The following is a 20,017-nucleotide window of genomic DNA, read 5'->3' as shown; positions in this document are numbered from 1 at the left end:
CCAATCATGCAACTACACGAGCACACCACTACTGAAGATTATATTGATATGATTATATATGTCTAGCGCAGCTTTAATAAAATAAGTTTGCAAACTGGCAAAAGCATTTATTGATATGATTATAAGTCTAGTGCCGCCTTAATAAAGTATGTTTGCAAACTGCCGAAAGCACATTTCCCTTTAGGGTTCTTGGTTGTTTTCTCCAAGTGTCCTTCCTGTAAACCATTCTTGCACACACATCCACTGCGCCCACTGTCGCACACCACCCATTCATCATTCTTTCAATTTGGTCATTTTGTACGGAATTATGTGAGCTTTTGGCTGTGACATCATCCATTTATTAATGTTCCCTGACTATTCAAAGTTTGTACTCACCACTTACCATGTTTTTGTTTGTTTGTTCTTTTGATACTCCATGTACTTGCTTACGTCATCCTATTCTTAGTTTAATCATGCTTCCAACCATATCTTTTCTTTGTTAGGCAAAATATTTCCCTCTGTCCAGAACGTTCAGTACTAGTAGTAATCGAAAACTGGCGTCTAGCATTAGTCAAAACAGAAGATATAATCAAGTACTGATGACTTTGGCAGTGTCTGTGATTTAGAAAAATCATCAGGCATGCATTAAACAGTTCCTTAAGGGTCAATAAGCTATTCAGGCAATATCAGAGAACATTTGTTATTTCAAAGTGCTCAGAAATACATATCAGATTATAAGGTTATAAAAACCTTTGTCATTACTACCTATCAAAAATGTCTAGTTATGTCTCCTTTATTGATTTGGTGTGTAGGTATAATTATATGCTTAAAATGTTTCTTTTATTGATTTAATATGTGAATACACTTGTCTGCTTATGTATTTTATTAAATGAGGTTTGAGCATATCTGTTTTTGTAGCTGGGCAGGACTTTTTGTATTTCGACCCCATTCCTTCAGTATCTTAAACAGCGTATCACGGCATTAAACTCAAAGTAATCAAACAGATCAAAACACAAAAAACGGACCTAATTTTGACAATGAAGGCTTTGGCCGGCAGTGCGTATGAAACCTCACAAGCTTTTTATTTTTATTTTTTTGCACGCAATGTTGGTTTGTTTGCTGGGCAACCAAAACGTTAAACGTCCCACGGTCCTTCGCTAGGGGGCGTCCGGGACCTGTCTCAAATGACATCAACATTACGCGCAGGGACAAAAAAACAGAAGCTTTTTAAAGTTGAAGTTAAAGTCCCAATGATCGTCACACACACATCTGGGTGTGGTGAAATGTGTGCTCTGCATTTAACCCATCCCCGTGTGATTTTGATCCATCCCCTGGAGAAGAGGGGAGCAGTGAGCAGCATCGGCGCCGCGCTCGGGAATCATTTGGTGATTTTTGCCTTCTATTTGCCTGCATCGGATAAACACGCAACTTATGTGGTGAATCAGTAACATTAGCTACACTACAATTGCAACAACGAAATAGGTAAGTTACGCCTGTGGACCTAAGTTATCGTGTTGGTACCGTTATTCCTAGTACTGCTTGGTTGCAGTACAGAAGTGTGGCCCGCTTTCATTAGCATGGTAGCTACCACAGTGCTAACTTTATGATATTTAGCTTGATTATTGGCATTATCGTTGAATTACAACTGTCTGAGCAGCGTCCTCGGCGAATGTTGGATCTCAAATGAGCCATCATTCCATGCTGGTTCTTGTCTGTACCTAGTTCTTGCCTGTACCGGGAGTAATACTGGACTGTTGAAATACTGCAGAAACAGAAAGAGCTCAGAAGTGATGTAACTGAAAACGCTCTCTGTTAGTTCTCCTCGCGAGTAAAACAAATACTGGTTGTCTTCTCCTCTTTATGTCATTGTGTGAATTAATGTCTGTTCCTACTTAGACCTGACAGTGGCTGCAGTGTGAAAATGTCTGCAAGGACCACAGCAAAGTACGTGGAGGAAAAGGACTGTAGTCGTCGACAACTGGAAGATCTTCGGCTGCAGCCGTATGTTGTGTTTCGCAGAGCAGGTTAGGACACGTCTATTTTCTATTATGAATCCTCTGCCAGTGTTTCTTTTTAGTAAAATTCTATCAAAATCAACACTTTTGCTAGAAAGGGACACTTCATTTCAGACATCGGCTGAGTAAAATCTTTTCCCAATCAGCCGTGTGTCACCGAAGTTTCCTTCCCCGAGCCAACCACCTTTCCACCACCAGCTTTTGAAGACCGTGTGACCACTGAAGAAAATCCACCACAATAGGCAGATTGAAAAAGATCTTGTATAGGTTTTGCCAGTTTCTCTTCAACTGTAACGTTCATTCTCAATATGTGTTTGTCTTGTTTTGCAGACATCAATGAAGCTATTCGTCCTAAGCAGCAGGAGCCAGAGCGCACTCACATTAAAGAGGAAGATGTGGGCAAAGAGGTCCATCACTTCAATGAAAAAATGGAGCAGAAGTTTCTTTGCACCATAAAAGAGGAGGAAGAGCCGGAGCGGCCTTGGAATAAAGAGGAGGGAGAAGACTCCTGCGACATTAAAAAGGAGGAGGAGGAGGATACCTGCAAGATGCCATGGACTGGTGTTCCTGTGAAGAGTTTAGATGAGGGTCAACATGAGGTGAGCAAAGGGGCAGAGCCTCCAAGCTGCAGCTCAAATCAAGGTGATGGAGACCACTGTGGAGGATCACAAGCAGCTCCACCATCAGATAGTGATGGCATGTCATCACATGTTCCTGCTGATGATGAGTCTCAAACCAACAGGAGAATGCACACAAGAAAGAAAAACTTTTCCTGCTTAGATTGTGGCCAAAAATTCTCTTGGAGGGAACATTTAAAAAAGCACACAAGAATCCACACTGGCGAGAAACCTTTTTCATGCTCAGTTTGTGGCCAGAAATTCTCTGGCAAGGGAAACTTAAAAAGTCATTCAAGAATCCACACTGGCGAGAAACCTTTTCCATGCTCAGATTGTGGCCAAACATTCTCTCAGAGGGCAAATTTAAAAAAGCACACAAGAATCCACACTGGTGAAAAACCGTTTTCATGCTCAGTTTGTGGCCAAACATTCTCTGACAAGGGAAACTTAAAAAGGCACACAAAAATCCACACTGGCGAGAAACCTTTTTCATGCTCCGTTTGCTGCCAGAAATTCTCTGACAAGGAAAACTTAAAAATTCATACAAGAATCCACACTGGCGAGAAACCTTTTTCATGCTCATATTGTGGCCAAAAATTCTCTCATAGGGCAAGTTTCAAAAATCACACAAGAATCCACACTGGTGAAAAACCTTTTTCGTGCTCAGTCTGTGGCCAAAAATTCTCTCACAAGGGAGGTTTAACAATGCACACAAGAATCCACACTGGCGAGAAACCTTTTTCATGCTCCGTTTGTGGCCTAATTTTCTCTCAGAGGGGAAGTTTAACAATCCACACAAGAATCCACACTGGCGAGAAACCTTTTTCATGCTCCGTTTGTGGCAAAAAATTCTCTCTCAGGGGAAATTTAAAAAAGCACACAAGAATCCACACTGGTGAGAAACCTTTTTCATGCTCATTTTGTGGCCAGAAATTCTCTGGCAAGGGAAACTTAAAAAAGCACTCAAGAATCCACACTGACGAGAAACCTTTTTCATGCTCAGTTTGTGGCCAGAAATTCTCTGGCAAGGGAAACTTAAAAAAGCACTCAAGAATCCACACTGACGAGAAACTCCTTTCATGCTCAGTTTGTGCCCAAAAATTCTCTGAGAATGGAGCCTTAATAGGTCATACAAGAACCCACACTGGTGAGAAACCTTTTTCATGCTCAATTTGTGGCGAAAAATTCTCTGACAAGGGAAACTTAAAAAGGCACACAAGAATCCACATTGGCGAGAAACCTTTTTCATGCTCAGTTTGTGGCCAGAAATTCTCTGGCAAGGGAAACTTAAAAAGTCATACAAGAATCCACACTGGCGAGAAACCTTTTCCATGCTCAGATTGTGGCCAAAAATTCTCTCAGAGGGCAAATTTAAAAAAGCACACAAGAATCCACACTGGTGAAAAACCGTTTTCATGCTCAGTTTGTGGCCAAACATTCTCTGACAAGGGAAACTTAAAAAGGCACACAAAAATCCACACTGGCGAGAAACCTTTTTCATGCTCCGTTTGTGGCCAGAAATTCTCTGACAAGGAAAACTTAAAAATTCATACAAGAATCCACACTGGCGAGAAACCTTTTTCATGCTCAGATTGTGGCCAAAAATTCTCTCAGAGGGCAAGTTTAAAAAAGCACACAAGAATCCACACTGGTGAAAAACCTTTTTCGTGCTCAGTCTGTGGCCAAAAATTCTCTCACAAGGGAGGTTTAACAATGCACACAAGAATCCACACTGGCGAGAAACCTTTTTCATGCTCCGTTTGTGGCCAAATTTTCTCTCAGAGGGGAAGTTTAACAATGCACACAAGAATCCACACTGGCGAGAAACCTTTTTCATGCTCCGTTTGTGGCAAAAAATTCTCTCTCAGGGGAAATTTAAAAAAGCACACAAGAATCCACACTGGTGAGAAACCTTTTTCATGCTCATTTTGTGGCCAGCAATTCTCTGGCAAGGGAAACTTAAAAAAGCACTCAAGAATCCACACTGACGAGAAACCCCTTTCATGCTCAGTTTGTGCCCAAAAATTCTCTGAGAATGGAGCCTTAATAGGTCATACAAGAACCCACACTGGTGAGAAACCTTTTTCATGCTCAATTTGTGGCGAAAAATTCTCTGACAAGGGAAACTTAAAAAGGCACACAAGAATCCACATTGGCGAGAAACCTTTTTCATGCTCAGTTTGTGGCCAGAAATTCTCTGGCAAGGGAAACTTAAAAAAGCACTCAAGAATCCACACTGACGAGAAACCCCTTTCATGCTCAGTTTGTGCCCAAAAATTCTCTGAGAATGGAGCCTTAATAGGTCATACAAGAACCCACACTGGTGAGAAACCTTTTTCATGCTCAATTTGTGGCGTAAAAATTCTCTGACAAGGGAAACTTAAAAAGGCACACAAGAATCCACACTGGCGAGAAACCTTTTTCATGCCCAGTTTGTGGCCAAAGATTTTCATTAAAGAGAACCTTAAAAAGTCATACAAGAATCCACACTGGCGAGAACCCTGTTGCCTGCTCAGTCACTTGCCAAAGAGTCTCGATTGAGAATTCCGAGTGTGTTGGGGAGATGAGCAACGACCCGGGATGTTTTCACCTTCTATTTGAGCAGACTTCATGAGTTTTTGCATCGATGATAACAGTGATCCCTCGCTACTCCGCGTTTCGTTTATCGTGGCTTCAATACATCGCAGATTTTTTTCCAAATTAAAAAAACTGTCAAAAGTCCAAATAAAACTTCGGAATTAAGGAAACATGTCTAACCTTTAGGACAATGTAGTGTTGCTCCAAATGTTTGTTTACATTCCTTTAGAAGTCTTTTTTCGTGTGTTAGCATGATCGCAAGTTAGTATCTTTCTGCTAACATGTTAGCCTGTCCAGTACTTCTTGTTGGTGACCGTAGTTCGTGGATTTCACTTATCGCAGGTGTTTTTTTAACCAATTATCCGTGATAAACGAGGGATTACTGTATAGTCAACTGGCCTTGGGATGATAATAGTTTTGTAGTTTTTATTGTAGTTTATGTTTATTTTGTTTTTAGTTGTGGATTTTAGCTGTAATTAGTTTTAATTCATATTCAGGGAAATTTGCTTAGTTTCTATTAATGTTCAAGGTTTAGTTTTGTTCAGCTTTTGATGTTTATGTTAAGGTTTTTGCCCCCCATATTTGTCAAATCAGAGGTCAAAAGAAACTTTTTCCCCCCTTGCGCTTGTGTTGCGATTCAGCCCTGCTTTCTGCAACGGAAAAAACTAACCAATCATCCACACCATATCCGAAGCGAGTTGAGACAACTACAGGGAGGAATAGAAAGTTGAGCTGCACAATATTTAAACTCTCCTCCAAAAGTGTGGCCAATTCTTTTCATTTTGCAGAGAAAATAGATGAAGCAATTTGTGTAGAAAAGCTGAATGAGAAAATATGACAGCATGTGGAATGCTTTGTAATCATGAAATAAAATGAGAGTGAATTGTACAGAATGACATTGAACAATGTAAAATCATGTGAAATATTGAATCATATGGAATTGTGTAGATATTAAAAATTGACGAATGATGACATGCGTCATGTGATACACTTTAAGAAATGGAAGTCCATGAGATGTGAGTAATTCCCAACATTTTACGACACAAGTAAGGTAATTATCATAAACAGCATATCATTACTTTATTTGATACCACGGCATTAACCTCAAAATAATGAAACAGATCAAATACCAGACCTAATTTTGACAATGAAGGCTTTGGCCACCAGTGTGCGTATGAAATCTCATAAGATTAACTTTTTTGTGAAGCACGTGGATGGAAAGCTTCAAGGCTTCATCAGGCATCAATGACGCATAAGCTGCTGAAAGCTTTCTGGCTAGTGAACACGAGTGTTAGACAACACGCACGACAAACACACGCTAGTATCCTATTAAAATGTATTCGATTTGTTTTTTTTGAAAACGTGCACAAGATGGTTTTTTTTTTGCACGTAATGTTAGTTTGTTTGCTGGACAACATAAAACGTTCCACGGTGTTCCGCTAGAGGGCGCCCGAGTGTTAGTTTGTTTGCTGGACAACAACATAAAACGTTCCACGGTGTTCCGCTAGAGAGCGCCCGAGACCTCACTCAAATTACGTCATCATTACGTACCAGGAAATAAAGCGACAACAACAACGCCGCGCTAGGTCCAAGCACTCAAACAGAAGCGTATCGCCTTCCATTCGGTTGCATCGGATAAACACGCAACTTACGTGGGGAAATTAGTAACATTCGCTACACTACAACTGCAACGACGAAAGAGGTAAGTTACCGCGATTGACCTAAGTTATCATGTTAGCACCTTTATCTGTAGTACTGCCTGGTCACAGTACAGAAGTACGTCCCGCTGCTTTTAGCATGGTAGCTACCACAGTGCTACCTTTATGATATTTAGCTGGATTTTTGTTAATTTACAACTGTCTATTGTCGAGGAGCTGGAAAGGCTACTCTGAGCAGCGTCCTCGACGAATGTTGGATCTCAAATGAGCCATCATTACATGCTGGTTCTTGTCTGGACCATGCCTGATACTGATTAGCAGTGATGGTTGCAGGCAAGCAGGCATGCCGCCGATTTTAAATCTCAATGCCTTCATGCACTCTATCAAATGATAACGCGTAACCACGTTTGCAAAAACGGGACCGATCGACATGAAATGTCGTTTAGGGTATTGGGTCGCATGAAGTTCACGTTGTAAACAACACGAGTTGAACTTGATATTCAACCATTTTACTCGCGAGTAAAACAATACTGGTTGTCTTCTCCTCTTTATGTCGTTGTGTGACTTAATGTCTGTTCCTACTTAGACCTGACAGTGGCTGCAGTGTGAAAATGTCTGCAAGGACCACAGCAAAGTACGTGGAGGAAAAGGACTGTAGTCGTCGACAACTGGAAGATCTTCGGCTGCAGCCGTATGTTGTTTTGCACAGAGCAGCTTAGGACACGTTTATTTTCTATTATGAATCCTCTTCCAGTGTCTCTTTTTAGTAAAATTCTATCAAAATCATGTGATGGGCAGATTGAGGAAGTCCTTGTGTACGTTTTGCCAGTTTGTAAATTCCATTCTCAATGTGTGTTTGTCTTTTTTTGAAGCTATCCATCCTAAGCAGCAGGAGCCAGATCGCACTCACATTAAAGAGGAAGATGTGGGCAAAGAGGTCCATCACTTCAGTGAAAAAATGGAGCAGAAGTTTCTTTGCACCATAAAAGAGGAGGAAGAGCCGGAGCGGCCTTGGAATAAAGAGGAGGGAGAAGACATTAAAAAGGAGGAGGATACCTGCAAGATGCCATGGACTGGTGTTCTTGTGAAGAGGTTAGATGAGGGTCAACATGAGGTGAGCAAAGGGGCAGGGCCTCCAAGCTGCAGCTCAAGTCAATGTGATGGAGACCACTGTGGAGGATCACAAGCAGCTCCACCATCAGATAGTGATGGCATGTTATCACATGTTACTGCTGATGCTGATGATGAGTTTCAAACCAACAGGAGAATGCACACAAGAAAGAAAAACTTTTCCTGCTTAGATTGTGGCCAAAAATTCTCTTGGAGGGAACATTTAAAAAGGCACACAAGAATCCACACTGGCGAGAAACCTTTTTCATGCTCAGTTTGTGGCCAAAAATTCTCTGACAAGGGAAACTTAAAATGTCATACAAGAATCCACACTGGCGAGAAACCTTTTTCATGCTCAGTTTGTGGCCAAAAATTCTCTCAGAGGGGAAATTTAACAATGCACACAAGAATCCACACTGGTGAGAAACCGTTTTCATGCTCAGTTTGTGGCCAAAAATTCTCTCAGAGGGGAAATTTAACAATGCACACAAGAATCCACACTGGTGAGAAACCGTTTTCATGCTCAGTTTGTGGCCAAAAATTCTCTCAGAAGGGAAGTTTAACAATGCACACAAGAATCCACACTGGCGAGAAACCGTTTTCATGCTCAGTTTGTGGCCAGAAATTCTCTGAGCCGGTAACATTTAAACATCATACAAGAATCCACACTGGCGAGAAACCTTTTTCATGCTCAGTTTGTGGCCGAAAATTCTCTCACAAGAACAATTTAAAAAGGCACACAAGAATCCACACTGGCGAGACACCTTTTTCATGCTCAGTTTGTGGCCAAAAATTCTCTCAGAAGGGAAGTTTAACAATGCACACAAGAATCCACACTGGCGAGAAACCTTATTCATGCTCAGTTTGTGGCCAGAAATTCTCTCAGAAGGGAAGTTTAAAAAGTCATACAAGAATCCACACTGGCGAGAAACCTTTTTCATGCTCGGTTTGTGGCCAAAAATTCTCTCTGAGGGGATATTTAACAATGCACACAAGAATCCACACTGGTGAGAAACCGTTTTCATGCTCAGTTTGTGGCCAAAAATTCTCTCATAAGGGAAGTTTAACAATGCACACAAGAACCCACACTGGTGAGAAACCTTTTTCATGCTCAGTTTGTGGCCAAAAATTCTCTGACAAGGGAAACTTAAAAAGGCACACAAAAATCCACACTGGCGAGAAACCTTTTTCATGCTCAATTTGTGGCCAAAAATTCTCTGACAAGGGAAACTTAAAAAGGCACTCAAGAATCCACACTGACGAGAAACCCCTTTCATGCTCAGTTTGTACCCAAAAATTCTCTGACAAGGGAAACTTAAAAAGGCACTCAAGAATCCACACTGACGAGAAACCCCTTTCATGCTCAGTTTGTACCCAAAAATTCTCTGACAAGGGAAACTTAAAAAGGCACACAAGAATCCACACTGGCGAGAAACCTTTTTCATGCTCAGTTTGTGGCCAAAGATTTTCATTAAAGGGAACCTTAACAAGTCATACAAGAATCCACACTAGCGAGAACCCTGTTGCCTGCTCAGTCACTTGCCAAAGAGTCTCTATTGAGAATTCCGAGTGAATTGAGGAAATGAGTTTTCATGAGTTTTTGCATCGATGATAATACAGTGATCCCTCGCTACTTCGCTTTTCGTTTATCGGGGCTTCACTACATCGCAGATTTTTTTTTCAACTTAAAAAAACATTTAAAAGTCAAAATAAAACTTCGAAATTAAGGAAACACTGTTGTTTTCTTGTCTCACGTCCTGGTCAGTCAGTCTAGTTATTGTTGTGTTAATGTCATGATGTCTTTTTGTTTCACGTCTTTTTCGGTCAGTCTTGTTGTTAGGTTTTGTTAGTGAGTTATGTCAGTTTGCCGAGTCTTTTTGAGTTTGTTTCAATAAACCCTGGTCCAAGCTGCACTTGGTCGCCCTGCTCCATTTGGCCTAGTGGTAGAGTGTCCACCCTGAGACTGGAAGGTTGTGGGTTCAAACCCCGGCCGGGTCATACCAAAGACTATAAAAATGGGACCCATTCCCTCCCTGCTTGGCACTCAGCATTAAGGGTTGGAATTGGGGGGTTAGATCGCCAAATGATTCCCGAGCGCGGCACCGCTGCTGCTCACTGCTCCCCTCTCCCCCAGGGGATGGATCAAAATCACACGGGGATGGGTTAAATGCAGAGGGCAAATTTCACCACACCCAGATGTGTGTGTGACGATCATTGGGACTTTAATCTTTAATTTAATCTTTTTAATTTCCACACTCCGAAGGCTGACAGGTAATTATCATAAACAGCATATCATTACTTTATTTGATACCACGGCGTTAACCTCAAAATAATGAAACAGATCAAATACCAGACCTAATTTTGACAATGAAGGCCACCAGTGTGCGTATGAAACCTCATAAGCTAAACTTTTTTGTGAAGCACGTGGATGGAAAGTTTCAAGGCTTCATCTGGCATCAATGACGCACAAGCTGCTGAAAGCTTTCTGGCGAGTGAACACGAGTGTTAGACAACACGCACGACAAACACACGCTAGTATGCTATTAAGATCTATTCGAATTGTTGTTGTTTTTTTGAGAACGTGCACAAGATGGGTTTTTTTTGCACGCAATGTTAGTTTGTTTGCTGGACAACAACATAAAAACGTCCCACGGCATTCCAAGCACTCAAACAGAAGCGTATCGCCTTCCATTCGGTTGCATCGGATAAACACGCAACTTACGTGGTGAATCAGTAACATTCGCTACATTACAACTGCAACGACGAAAGAGGTAAGTTACTGCGATTGACCTAAGTTATCATGTTAGCACCTTTATTTGTAGTACTGCCCGGTCACAGTACAGAAGTACGTCCCGCTGCTTTTAGCATGGTAGCTACCACAGTGCTACCTTTATGATATTTAGCTGGATTTTTGTTAATTTACAACTGTCTATTGTCGAGGAGCTGGAAAGGCTACTCTGAGCAGCGTCCTCGACGAATGTTGGATCTCAAATGAGCCATCATTACATGCTGGTTCTTGTCTGGACCATGCGTAATACTGATTAGCAGTGATGGTTGCAGGCAAGCAGGCATGCCGCCGATTTTAAATCTCAATGCCTTCATGCACTCTATCACAGTGTTTCCCAACCTTTTTTCATTCACGGCACACCTTTTCATTGGAAAAAATCTCGAGGCACACCACCAACAAAAATCTGTTAAGTGTTACACCAGCTTCTATATTAAAATCAGTTATATTACAACAAAAGACGTAAAGTTCTATTCCTATATATGTATGGAGAGTCGACTAATTGAAGAAAAATAAATACTAAATATTCTTTAAATTGTATTTCTTTTGTAAATAAAAGTGACAGTTTTCGAAAAAAGGTTTTAGACAGCATAAGGAATAAATTATTACAACAAAAGACGTAAAGTTCTATTCCTATATATGTATGGAGAGTCGACTAATTGAAGAAAAATAAATACTAAATATTCTTTAAATTGTATTTCTTTTGTAAATAAAAGTGACAGTTTTTGAAAAAAGGTTTTAGACAGCATAAGGAATAAATTATTGAAAGTGATTGTGATCAAAATCCAAAAGAATCAATATGACTTTGTTTACTGTTTTAGACTAGCTCTATAAATATTGCGACATTAAGAACAAAGTCACTTTTAAAGACGCTCTGCTGTTCTGACAGCGGCTGAGTGGCTATCACAGTCGAGGTGTCTCGACTTGACTGTGTATTTTATGTTGGTGAAAAATGAACAATCCAGGTTCTCCCATTGAACTACCTGCTTTGATTTCCATCGGACCAAAAACGCACCACAGCCGTCATAGTGTCACTGTTAGTAAAAGCACACAGCAACACACACATAAACTGAGTATGTGCCGATGCCACAACATGAAACCTCAAGATTCTCCGATTTGCCCCGCATGCACAATTAGCAAGTGGCTGACCAGGCCTTGTGCTAACTGACCAGTGGTTTGGCCAACCTGTTTACAATGCGCTCCGTAATTAATGTTGGACAATTTCCCACGGCACAGCTGAACATCTCTCACGGCACACCAGTGTGCCACGGCACACTGGTTGGGAAACACTGCTCTATCAAATGGTAACGCGTAACCACGTTTGCAAAAACGAGACCGATCGACATGAAATGTCGTTTAGGGTATTGGGTCGCTTGAAGTTCACGTTGTAAACCACACGAGTTGAAATTGATATTCAACCATTTTACTCGCGAGTAAAACAAATACTGGTTGTCTTCTTTATGTCGTTGTGTGACTTCATGTCTGTTCCTACTTAGACCTGACAGTGGCTGCAGTGTGAAAATGTCTGCAAGGACCACAGCAAAGTACATGGAGGAAAAGGACTGTAGTCGTCGACAACTGGAAGATCTTCGGCTGCAGCCGTATGTTTTGAGCAGAGCAGGTTAGGACACGTTTATTTTCTATTATGAATCCTCTTCCAGTGTCTCTTTTTAGTAAAATTCTGTCAAAATCATGTGTGATAGGCAGATTGAGGAAGTACTCGTGTAAGTTTTGCCAGTTTCTCTTCAACTGTAAATTCCATTCTCAATGTGTGTTTGTCTTTTTTTGCAGACATCAATGAAGCTATTCGTCCTAAGCAGCAGGAGCCAGATCGCACTCACATTAAAGAGGAAGATGTGGGCAAAGAGGTCCATCACTTCAATGAAAAAACGGAGCAGAAGTTTCTTTACACCATAAAAGAGGAGGAAGAGCCGGAGCGGCCTTGGAATAAAGAGGGAGAAGACTCCTGCGACATTAAAAAGGAGGAGGATACCTGCAAGATGCCATGGACTGGTGTTCCTGTGAAGAGTTTAGATGAGGGTCAACATGAGGTGAGCAAAGGGGCAGGGCCTCCAAGCTGCAGCTCAAGTCAATGTGATGGAGACCACTGTGGAGGATCACAAGCAGCTCCACCATCAGATAGTGATGGCATGTCATCACATGTTACTGCTGATGCTGATGATGAGTTTCAAACCAACAGGAGAATGCACACAAGAAAGAAAACCTTTTCCTGCTTAGATTGTGGCCAAACATTCTCTTGTAGGAAACATTTAAAAAGGCACACAAGAATCCACACTGGTGAGAAACCTTTTTCATGCTCAGTTTGTGGCCAAACATTCTCTCAGAGGGGAAATTTAACAATGCACACAAGAATCCACACTGGCGAGAAACCTTTTTCATGCTCAGTTTGTGGCCAAAAATTCTCTCTGAGGGGGAATTTAACAATGCACACAAGAATCCACACTGGTGAGAAACCGTTTTCATGCTCAGTTTGTACCCAAAAATTCTCTGACCAGGGAAACTTAAAACGTCATACAAGAACCCACACTGGCGAGAAACCTTTTTCATGCTCAGTTTGTGGCCAGAAATTCTCTGAGCTGGTAAGATTTAAACGTCATACAAGAATCCACACTGGCGAGAAACCTTTTTCATGCTCAGTTTGTGGCCGAAAATTCTCTCAGAAGAACGATTTAAAAAGGCACATAAGAATCCACACTGGCGAGAAACCTTTTTCATGCTCAGTTTGTGGCCAAGAATTCTCTGACAAGGGAACCTTAAAAAGTCATACAAGAACCCACACTGGTGAGAAACCTTTTTCATGCTTAGTTTGTGGCAAAAAATTCTCTCACAAGGGACGTTTAACAATGCACACAAGAATCCACACTGGCGAGAAACCTTTTTCATGCTCAATTTGTGGCCAAAAATTCTCTGAGCAGGTAAAGAAACATTTTAAGCATATAATTATACCTACACACCAAATCAATAAAGAAGACATAACTAGACATTTTTGATAGGGGGTAATGACAAAGGTTTTTATAACTTTATGATCTGATATGTATTTCTGAGCAGTTTGAAATAACAAATGTTTTCTGATATATTGCCTGAATAGCTTATTGACCCTTAAGGAACTGTTTAATGCATGCCTGATGATTTTTCTAAATCACAGACACTGCCAAAGTCGTCTAAAAATGTACAGTACTTGATTATACCTTATGTTTTGACTAATGCTAGACGCCAGTTTTTGATTACTACTGAACGTTCTGGACAGAGGGAAATATTTTGCCTAACAAAGAAAAGATATGGTTGGAAGCATGATTAAACTAAGAATAGGATGACGTAAGCAAGTACATGGAGTATCAAAAGAACAAACAAACAAAAACATGGTAAGTGGTGAGTACAAACTTTGAATAGTCAGGGAACATTAATAAATGGATGATGTCACAGCCAAAAGCTCACATAATTCCGTACAAAATGACCAAATTGAAAGAATGATGAATGGGTGGTGTGCGACAGTGGGCAAAGTGGATGTGTGTGCAAGAATGGTTTACAGGAAGGACACTTGGAGAAAACAACCAAGAACCCGACCAAAGGTGATCGCCAAGGCCAAAAGACGGGATGGAAAACAACAGCCCCCCCACACACCGAATCGTCCATAATCAGCCCCCACGGAACCAGCTCTGATGAACCAGCACCCACTCCCACGGAATCAAACTCTCCTGCGAACTTGCCACACCCCCTGACTCATCAAACTCGGCCCACACCGATGTGCATGTGCAACTGAATATAAGCTGAGCAAAGAACCTTGAACGTTGCCTTTTCTGAATGGAGACTTTCTGCACTTGAGCATGGTCGCACGAAAGGCCCAGCGCTGTATTGTACTTTCCTGAAAACAGAGCTTTCTTAACAAGAATTGTGATTGAACTCAACCAACCTGTGTAAGTCTAAATTTTGTTTCGGTGTCTTAGCCTTTTCCTAAAACTCGAGAAATAAAATGAGCACGCGGTGAGTAAATTGGATAATGGCTTTTGCCGTGAGGCGCGGATAGCGCGCTTCCCAAATTGTGGACCAAAAATCCGACAAAGGTAATTGTCATGTCTCGTCCCCAGTTTGGCTATGTGTCTAGGTTGCCATGGTTTCTGTTCGCGTCGCCCCTCCTTTCCTGTGTCACCTCAATCAATGTAACCGCGGTCACCTGCCTCGTGTTTCGTGTTTTGTATTTAAGTCCTGTCTGCCCCTCGATTACCGTCGGATCATTGTTGTTGTCGTCAGGTCCTGTTGTTTTCTTGTCTCACGTCCTGGTCAGTCAGTCTAGTAATTGTTGTGTTAATGTCATGATGTCTTTTTGTTTCACGTCTTTTTCGGTCAGTCTTGTTGTTAGGTTTTGTTAGTGAGTTATGTCAGTTTGCCGAGTCTTTTTGAGTTTGTTTCAATAAACCCTGGTCCAAGCTGCACTTGGTCGCCATGCTCCATTTCCACACTCCGAAGGCTGACAGGTAATTATCATAAACAGCATATCATTACTTTATTTGATACCACGGCATTAACCTCAAAATAATGAAACAGATCAAATACCAGACCTAGTTTTGACAATGAAGGCTTTGGCCACCAGTGTGCGTATGAAACCTCATAAGCTTAACTTTTTTGTGAAGCACGTGGATGGAAAGCTTCAAGGCTTCATCTGGCATCAATGACGCACAAGCTGCTGAAAGCTTTCTGGCGAGTGAACACGAGTGTTAGACAACACACACGACCAACCCACGCTAGTATGCTATTAAAATATATTCGAATTGTTTTTTTGAGAACGTGCATAAGATGGGTTTTTTTGTTTTGCACGCAATGTTAGTTTGTTTGCCGAACAACATAAAAACGTCCCACGGTATTCCGCTAGAGAGCGCCGAGACCTCACTCAAATTACGTCATCAAGACGTACATCGGATAAACACGCAACTTACGTGGTGAATCAGTAACATTCGCTACACTACAACTGCATCGACGAAAGAGGTAAGTTACCGCGATTGACCTAAGTTATCATGTTAGCACCTTTTATTTGTAGTACTGCCTGGTCACAGTACAGAAGTACGTCCCGCTGCTTTTAGCATGGTAGCTACCACAGTGCTAACTTTATGATATTTAGCTGGAATATTGGCATTATTGTTGACTTACAACCGTCTATTGTCGAGGAGCTGGAAAGGCTACTCTGAGCAGCGTCCTCGACGAATGTTGGATCTCAAATGAGCCATCATTACATGCTGGTTCTTGTCTGGACCATGCGTAATACTGATTAGCAGTGATGGTTGCAGGCAAGCAGGCATGCCGCCGATTTTAAATCTCAATGCCTTCATGCACTCTATCAAATGATAACGCGTAACCACGTTTGCAAAAACGGGACCGATCGACATGAAATGTCGTTTAGGGTATTGGGTCGCATGAAGTTCACGTTGTAAACAACACGAGTTGAAATTGATATTCAACCATTTTACTCGCGAGTAAAACAATACTGGTTGTCTTCTCCTCTTTATGTCGTTGTGACTTAATGTCTGTTCCTACTTAGACCTGACAGTGGCTGCAGTGTGAAAATGTCTGCAAGGACCACAGCAAAGTACGTGGAGGAAAAGGACTGTAGTCGTCGACAACTGGAAGATCTTCGGCTGCAGCCGTATGTTGTTTTGCGCAGAGCAGGTTAGGACACGTTTATTTTCTATTATGAATCCTCTTCCAGTGTCTCTTTTTAGTAAAATTCTATCAAAATCATGTGTGATAGGCAGATTGAGGAAGTCCTTGTGTAAGTTTTGCCAGTTTCTCTTCAACTGTAAATTCCATTCTCAATGTGTGTTTGTCTTTTTTTGCAGACATCAATGAAGCTATTCGTCCTAAGCAGCAGGAGCCAGATCGCACTCACATTAAAGAGGAAGATGTGGGCAAAGAGGTCCATCACTTCAATGAAAAAATGGAGCAGAAGTTTCTTTGCACCATAAAAGAGGAGGAAGAGCCGGAGCGGCCTTGGAATAAAGAGGAGGGAGAAGACTCCTGCGACATTAAAAAGGAGGAGGATACCTGCAAGATGCCATGGACTGGCGTTCCTGTGACGAGTCTAGATGAGGGTCAACATGAGGTGAGCAAAGGGGCAGGGCCTCCAAGCTGCAGCTCAAGTCAATGTGATGGAGACCACTGTGGAGGATCACAAGCAGCTCCACCATCAGATAGTGATGGCATGTCATCACATGTTCCTGCTGATGCTGATGATGAGTCTCAAACCAACAGGAGAATGCACACAAGAAAGAAAAACCTTTCCTGCTTAGATTGTGGCCAAAAATTCTCTTGGAGGGAACAATTAAAAAGGCACACAAGAATCCACACTGGTGAGAAACCTTTTTCATGCTCAGTTTGTGGCCAAATATTCTCTGACAAGGGAAACTTAAGTCATACAAGAATCCACACTGGCGAGAAACCTTTTTCATGCTCAGTTTGTGGCCAGAAATTCTCTGACAAGAGAAACTTAAAAAGTCATACAAGAATCCACACTGGCGAGAAACCGTTTTCATGCTCAGTTTGTGGCCAAAAATTCTCTCAGAAGCGAAGGTTAACAATGCACACAAGAATCCACACTGGTGAGAAACCGTATTCATGCTCAGTTTGTGGCCAGAAATTCTCTGAGCCGGTAACATTTAAACGTCATACAAGAATCCACACTGGCGAGAAACCTTTTTCATGCTCAGTTTGTGGCCGAAAATTCTCTGACAAGAGAAACTTAAAAAGTCATACAAGAATCCACACTGGCGAGAAACCGTTTTCATGCTCAGTTTGTGGCCAAAAATTCTCTCAGAAGCGAAGGTTAACAATGCACACAAGAATCCACACTGGTGAGAAACCGTATACATGCTCAGTTTGTGGCCAGAAATTCTCTGAGCCGGTAACATTTAAACGTCATACAAGAATCCACACTGGCGAGAAACCTTTTTCATGCTCAGTTTGTGGCCGAAAATTCTCTCAGAAGAACCATTTAAAAAGGCACACAAGAATCCACACTGGCGAGACACCTTTTTCATGCTCAGTTTGTGGCCAAAAATTCTCTCAGAAGCGAAGGTTAACAATGCACACAAGAATCCACACTGGTGAGAAACCGTATTCATGCTCAGTTTGTGGCCAGAAATTCTCTGAGCCGGTAACATTTAAACGTCATACAAGAATCCACACTGGCGAGAAACCTTTTTCATGCTCAGTTTGTGGCCAGAAATTCTCTCAGAAGAACCATTTAAAAACGCACACAAGAATCCACACTGGCGAGACACCTTTTTCATGCTCAGTTTGTGGCCAAAAATTCTCTGATGGGGGACACTTAAAAAAGCACACAAGAATCCACACTGGCGAGAAACCTTTTTCATGCTCAGTTTGTGGCCGAAAATTCTCTCAGAAGAACAATTTGACAATACACACAAGAATCCACACTGGCGAGAAACCTTTTTCATGCTCAGTTTGTGGCCAAAACTTCTCTCACAAGGGAACCTTAAAAAGTCATACAAGAACCCACACTGGTGAGAAACCTTTTTCATGCTCAGTTTGTGGCCAAAAATTCTCTGTCAAGGGAAACTTAAAAAGGCACACAAAACTCCACACTGGCGAGAAACCTTTTTCATGCTCAGTTTGTGGCCTAAGATTTTCAGCGAAGGGAAACTTAAAAAAGCACTCAAGAATCCACACTAGCGAGAACCCTGTTGCCTGCTCAGTCACTTGCCAAAGAGTCTCCATTGAGAATTCCGAGTGAATTGAGGTGATCCCTCGCTACTTCGCTTTTTGTTTATCGGGGCTTCACTACATCGCAGATTTTTTTTCCAACTTAAAAAACATTTAATAGTCAAAATAAAACTTCAAAATTAAGGAAACACGTCTAACCTTTAGGACAATGTAGTATTGCTCCAAATGTTCGTTTACATTCCTTTAGAAGTCTTTTTTCGTGTGTTAGAATGATCGTGAGTTAGTATCTTTCTGCTAACTTGTTAGCCTGCCCAGTACTTCTGGTTGGTGACCGTACTTCGCGGATTTCACTTATCGCAGGTGTTTTTTTTAACCAATTATCTGCGATAAACGAGGGATTACTGTATAGTCAACTGGCCTTGGGATGATAATAGTTTTGTAGTTTTCATTATAGTTTGTTTATTTTGGTTTTAGTTGTGGATTTTAGCTGTAATTAGTTTTAATTCATATTCAGGGAAATTTGCTTTGTTTCTATTAATGTTCAAGGTTTAGTTTTGTTCAGCTTTTGATGTTTATGTTAATTTTTTTGCCCCCCATATTTGTCAAATCAGAGGTCAAAAGAAACACCCCCCCCCTTGCGCTTGTGTTGCGATTCAGCCCTGCTCTCTGCAACGGAAAAAACTAACCAATCACCACACCATATCTGAAGCGAATTGAGACAACTACAGGGAGGAATAGAAAGTTGAGCTGCACAATATTTAAACTCTCCTCCAAAAGTGAGGTCAATTCTTTTCATTTTGCAGAGAAAATAGATGAAGCAATTTGTGTAGAAAAGCTGAATGAGAAAATATGAAAGCGTGTGGAATGCCTTGTAATCATGAAATAAAATGAGTGAATTGTACAGAATGACATTGAACAATGTGAAATCATGTGAAATATCGAATCATATGGAATTGTGTAGATATTAAACGTTGACGAATGATGACACGCGTCATGTGATACACTTTAAGAAATGGAAGTCCATGAGATGTTAGTAATTCCCAACATTTTACGACACAAGTAAGGTGAAGGAATGGGGTGGAAATACAAAAAGTCCTGCCTAGCTACAAAAACAGATATGCTCAAACCTCATTGAATAAAATACATAAGCAGACAAGTGTATTCACATATTAAATCAATAAAAGAAACATTTTAAGCATATAATTATACCTACACACCAAATCAATAAAGAAGACATAACTAACATAACATTTTTGATAGGTGGTAATGACAAAGGTTTTTATAACCTTATGATCTGATATATATTTCTGAGCACTTTGAAATAACAAATGTTTTTTGATATATTGCCTGAATAGCTTAATGACCCTTAAGGAACTGTTTAATGCATGCCTGATGATTTTTCAAAATCACAGACACTGCCAAAGTCGTCTAAAAATGTTCAGTACTTGATTATATCTTATGTTTTGACTAATGCTAGACGCCAGTTTTCGATTACTACTGAACGTTCTTGACAGAGGGAAATATTTTGCCTAACAAAGATATGGTTGGAAGCATGATTAAACTAAGAATAGGATGACGTAAGCA

The 20,017-nt window shown here is 41.1% G+C and overlaps 2 protein-coding genes across 5 annotated transcripts; both read left to right on the top strand.

Annotated features, from left to right (window-relative positions):
- Positions 1-1,784: 1,784 nt before the first annotated feature.
- LOC119134153 (gastrula zinc finger protein XlCGF57.1-like) lies at positions 1,785-9,538 on the top strand. Of its 4 annotated transcripts, XM_037270645.1 has the most exons (3): positions 1,785-2,003; positions 2,325-3,658; positions 3,911-5,096. In XM_037270645.1, the coding sequence occupies exons 1-3, from the start codon at positions 1,901-1,903 to the stop codon at positions 4,979-4,981; spliced, it is 2,508 nt and encodes an 835-aa protein (XP_037126540.1). In that variant the 5' UTR covers positions 1,785-1,900; the 3' UTR covers positions 4,982-5,096. The 4 variants fall into 4 exon arrangements, with proteins under 4 accessions (XP_037126540.1, XP_037126543.1, XP_037126542.1 ...); XM_037270648.1 differs by lacking the exons at positions 1,785-2,003; positions 2,325-3,658; positions 3,911-5,096 and adding exons at positions 7,891-9,195; positions 9,364-9,538; XM_037270647.1 differs by lacking the exons at positions 1,785-2,003; positions 2,325-3,658; positions 3,911-5,096 and adding exons at positions 7,891-9,195; positions 9,280-9,538.
- Positions 9,539-10,598: 1,060 nt separating this feature from the next.
- On the top strand, positions 10,599-18,503 carry LOC119133897 (gastrula zinc finger protein XlCGF57.1-like). Its single transcript, XM_037270093.1, has 4 exons — positions 10,599-10,727; positions 12,274-12,362; positions 12,533-12,730; positions 16,783-18,503. The coding sequence occupies exons 2-4, from the start codon at positions 12,290-12,292 to the stop codon at positions 18,501-18,503; spliced, it is 1,992 nt and encodes a 663-aa protein (XP_037125988.1). The 5' UTR covers positions 10,599-10,727; positions 12,274-12,289.
- The last annotated feature ends 1,514 nt before the right edge of the window (positions 18,504-20,017 follow it).

The sequence above is a fragment of the Syngnathus acus genome, chromosome 14 (genome assembly GCF_901709675.1).
Source record: "Syngnathus acus chromosome 14, fSynAcu1.2, whole genome shotgun sequence".
Classification (NCBI taxonomy): Eukaryota; Metazoa; Chordata; class Actinopteri; order Syngnathiformes; family Syngnathidae; genus Syngnathus; species Syngnathus acus.
Note: the sequence above shows the minus strand (reverse complement) of the source record. Positions and strands in the feature narration are given on the sequence as shown.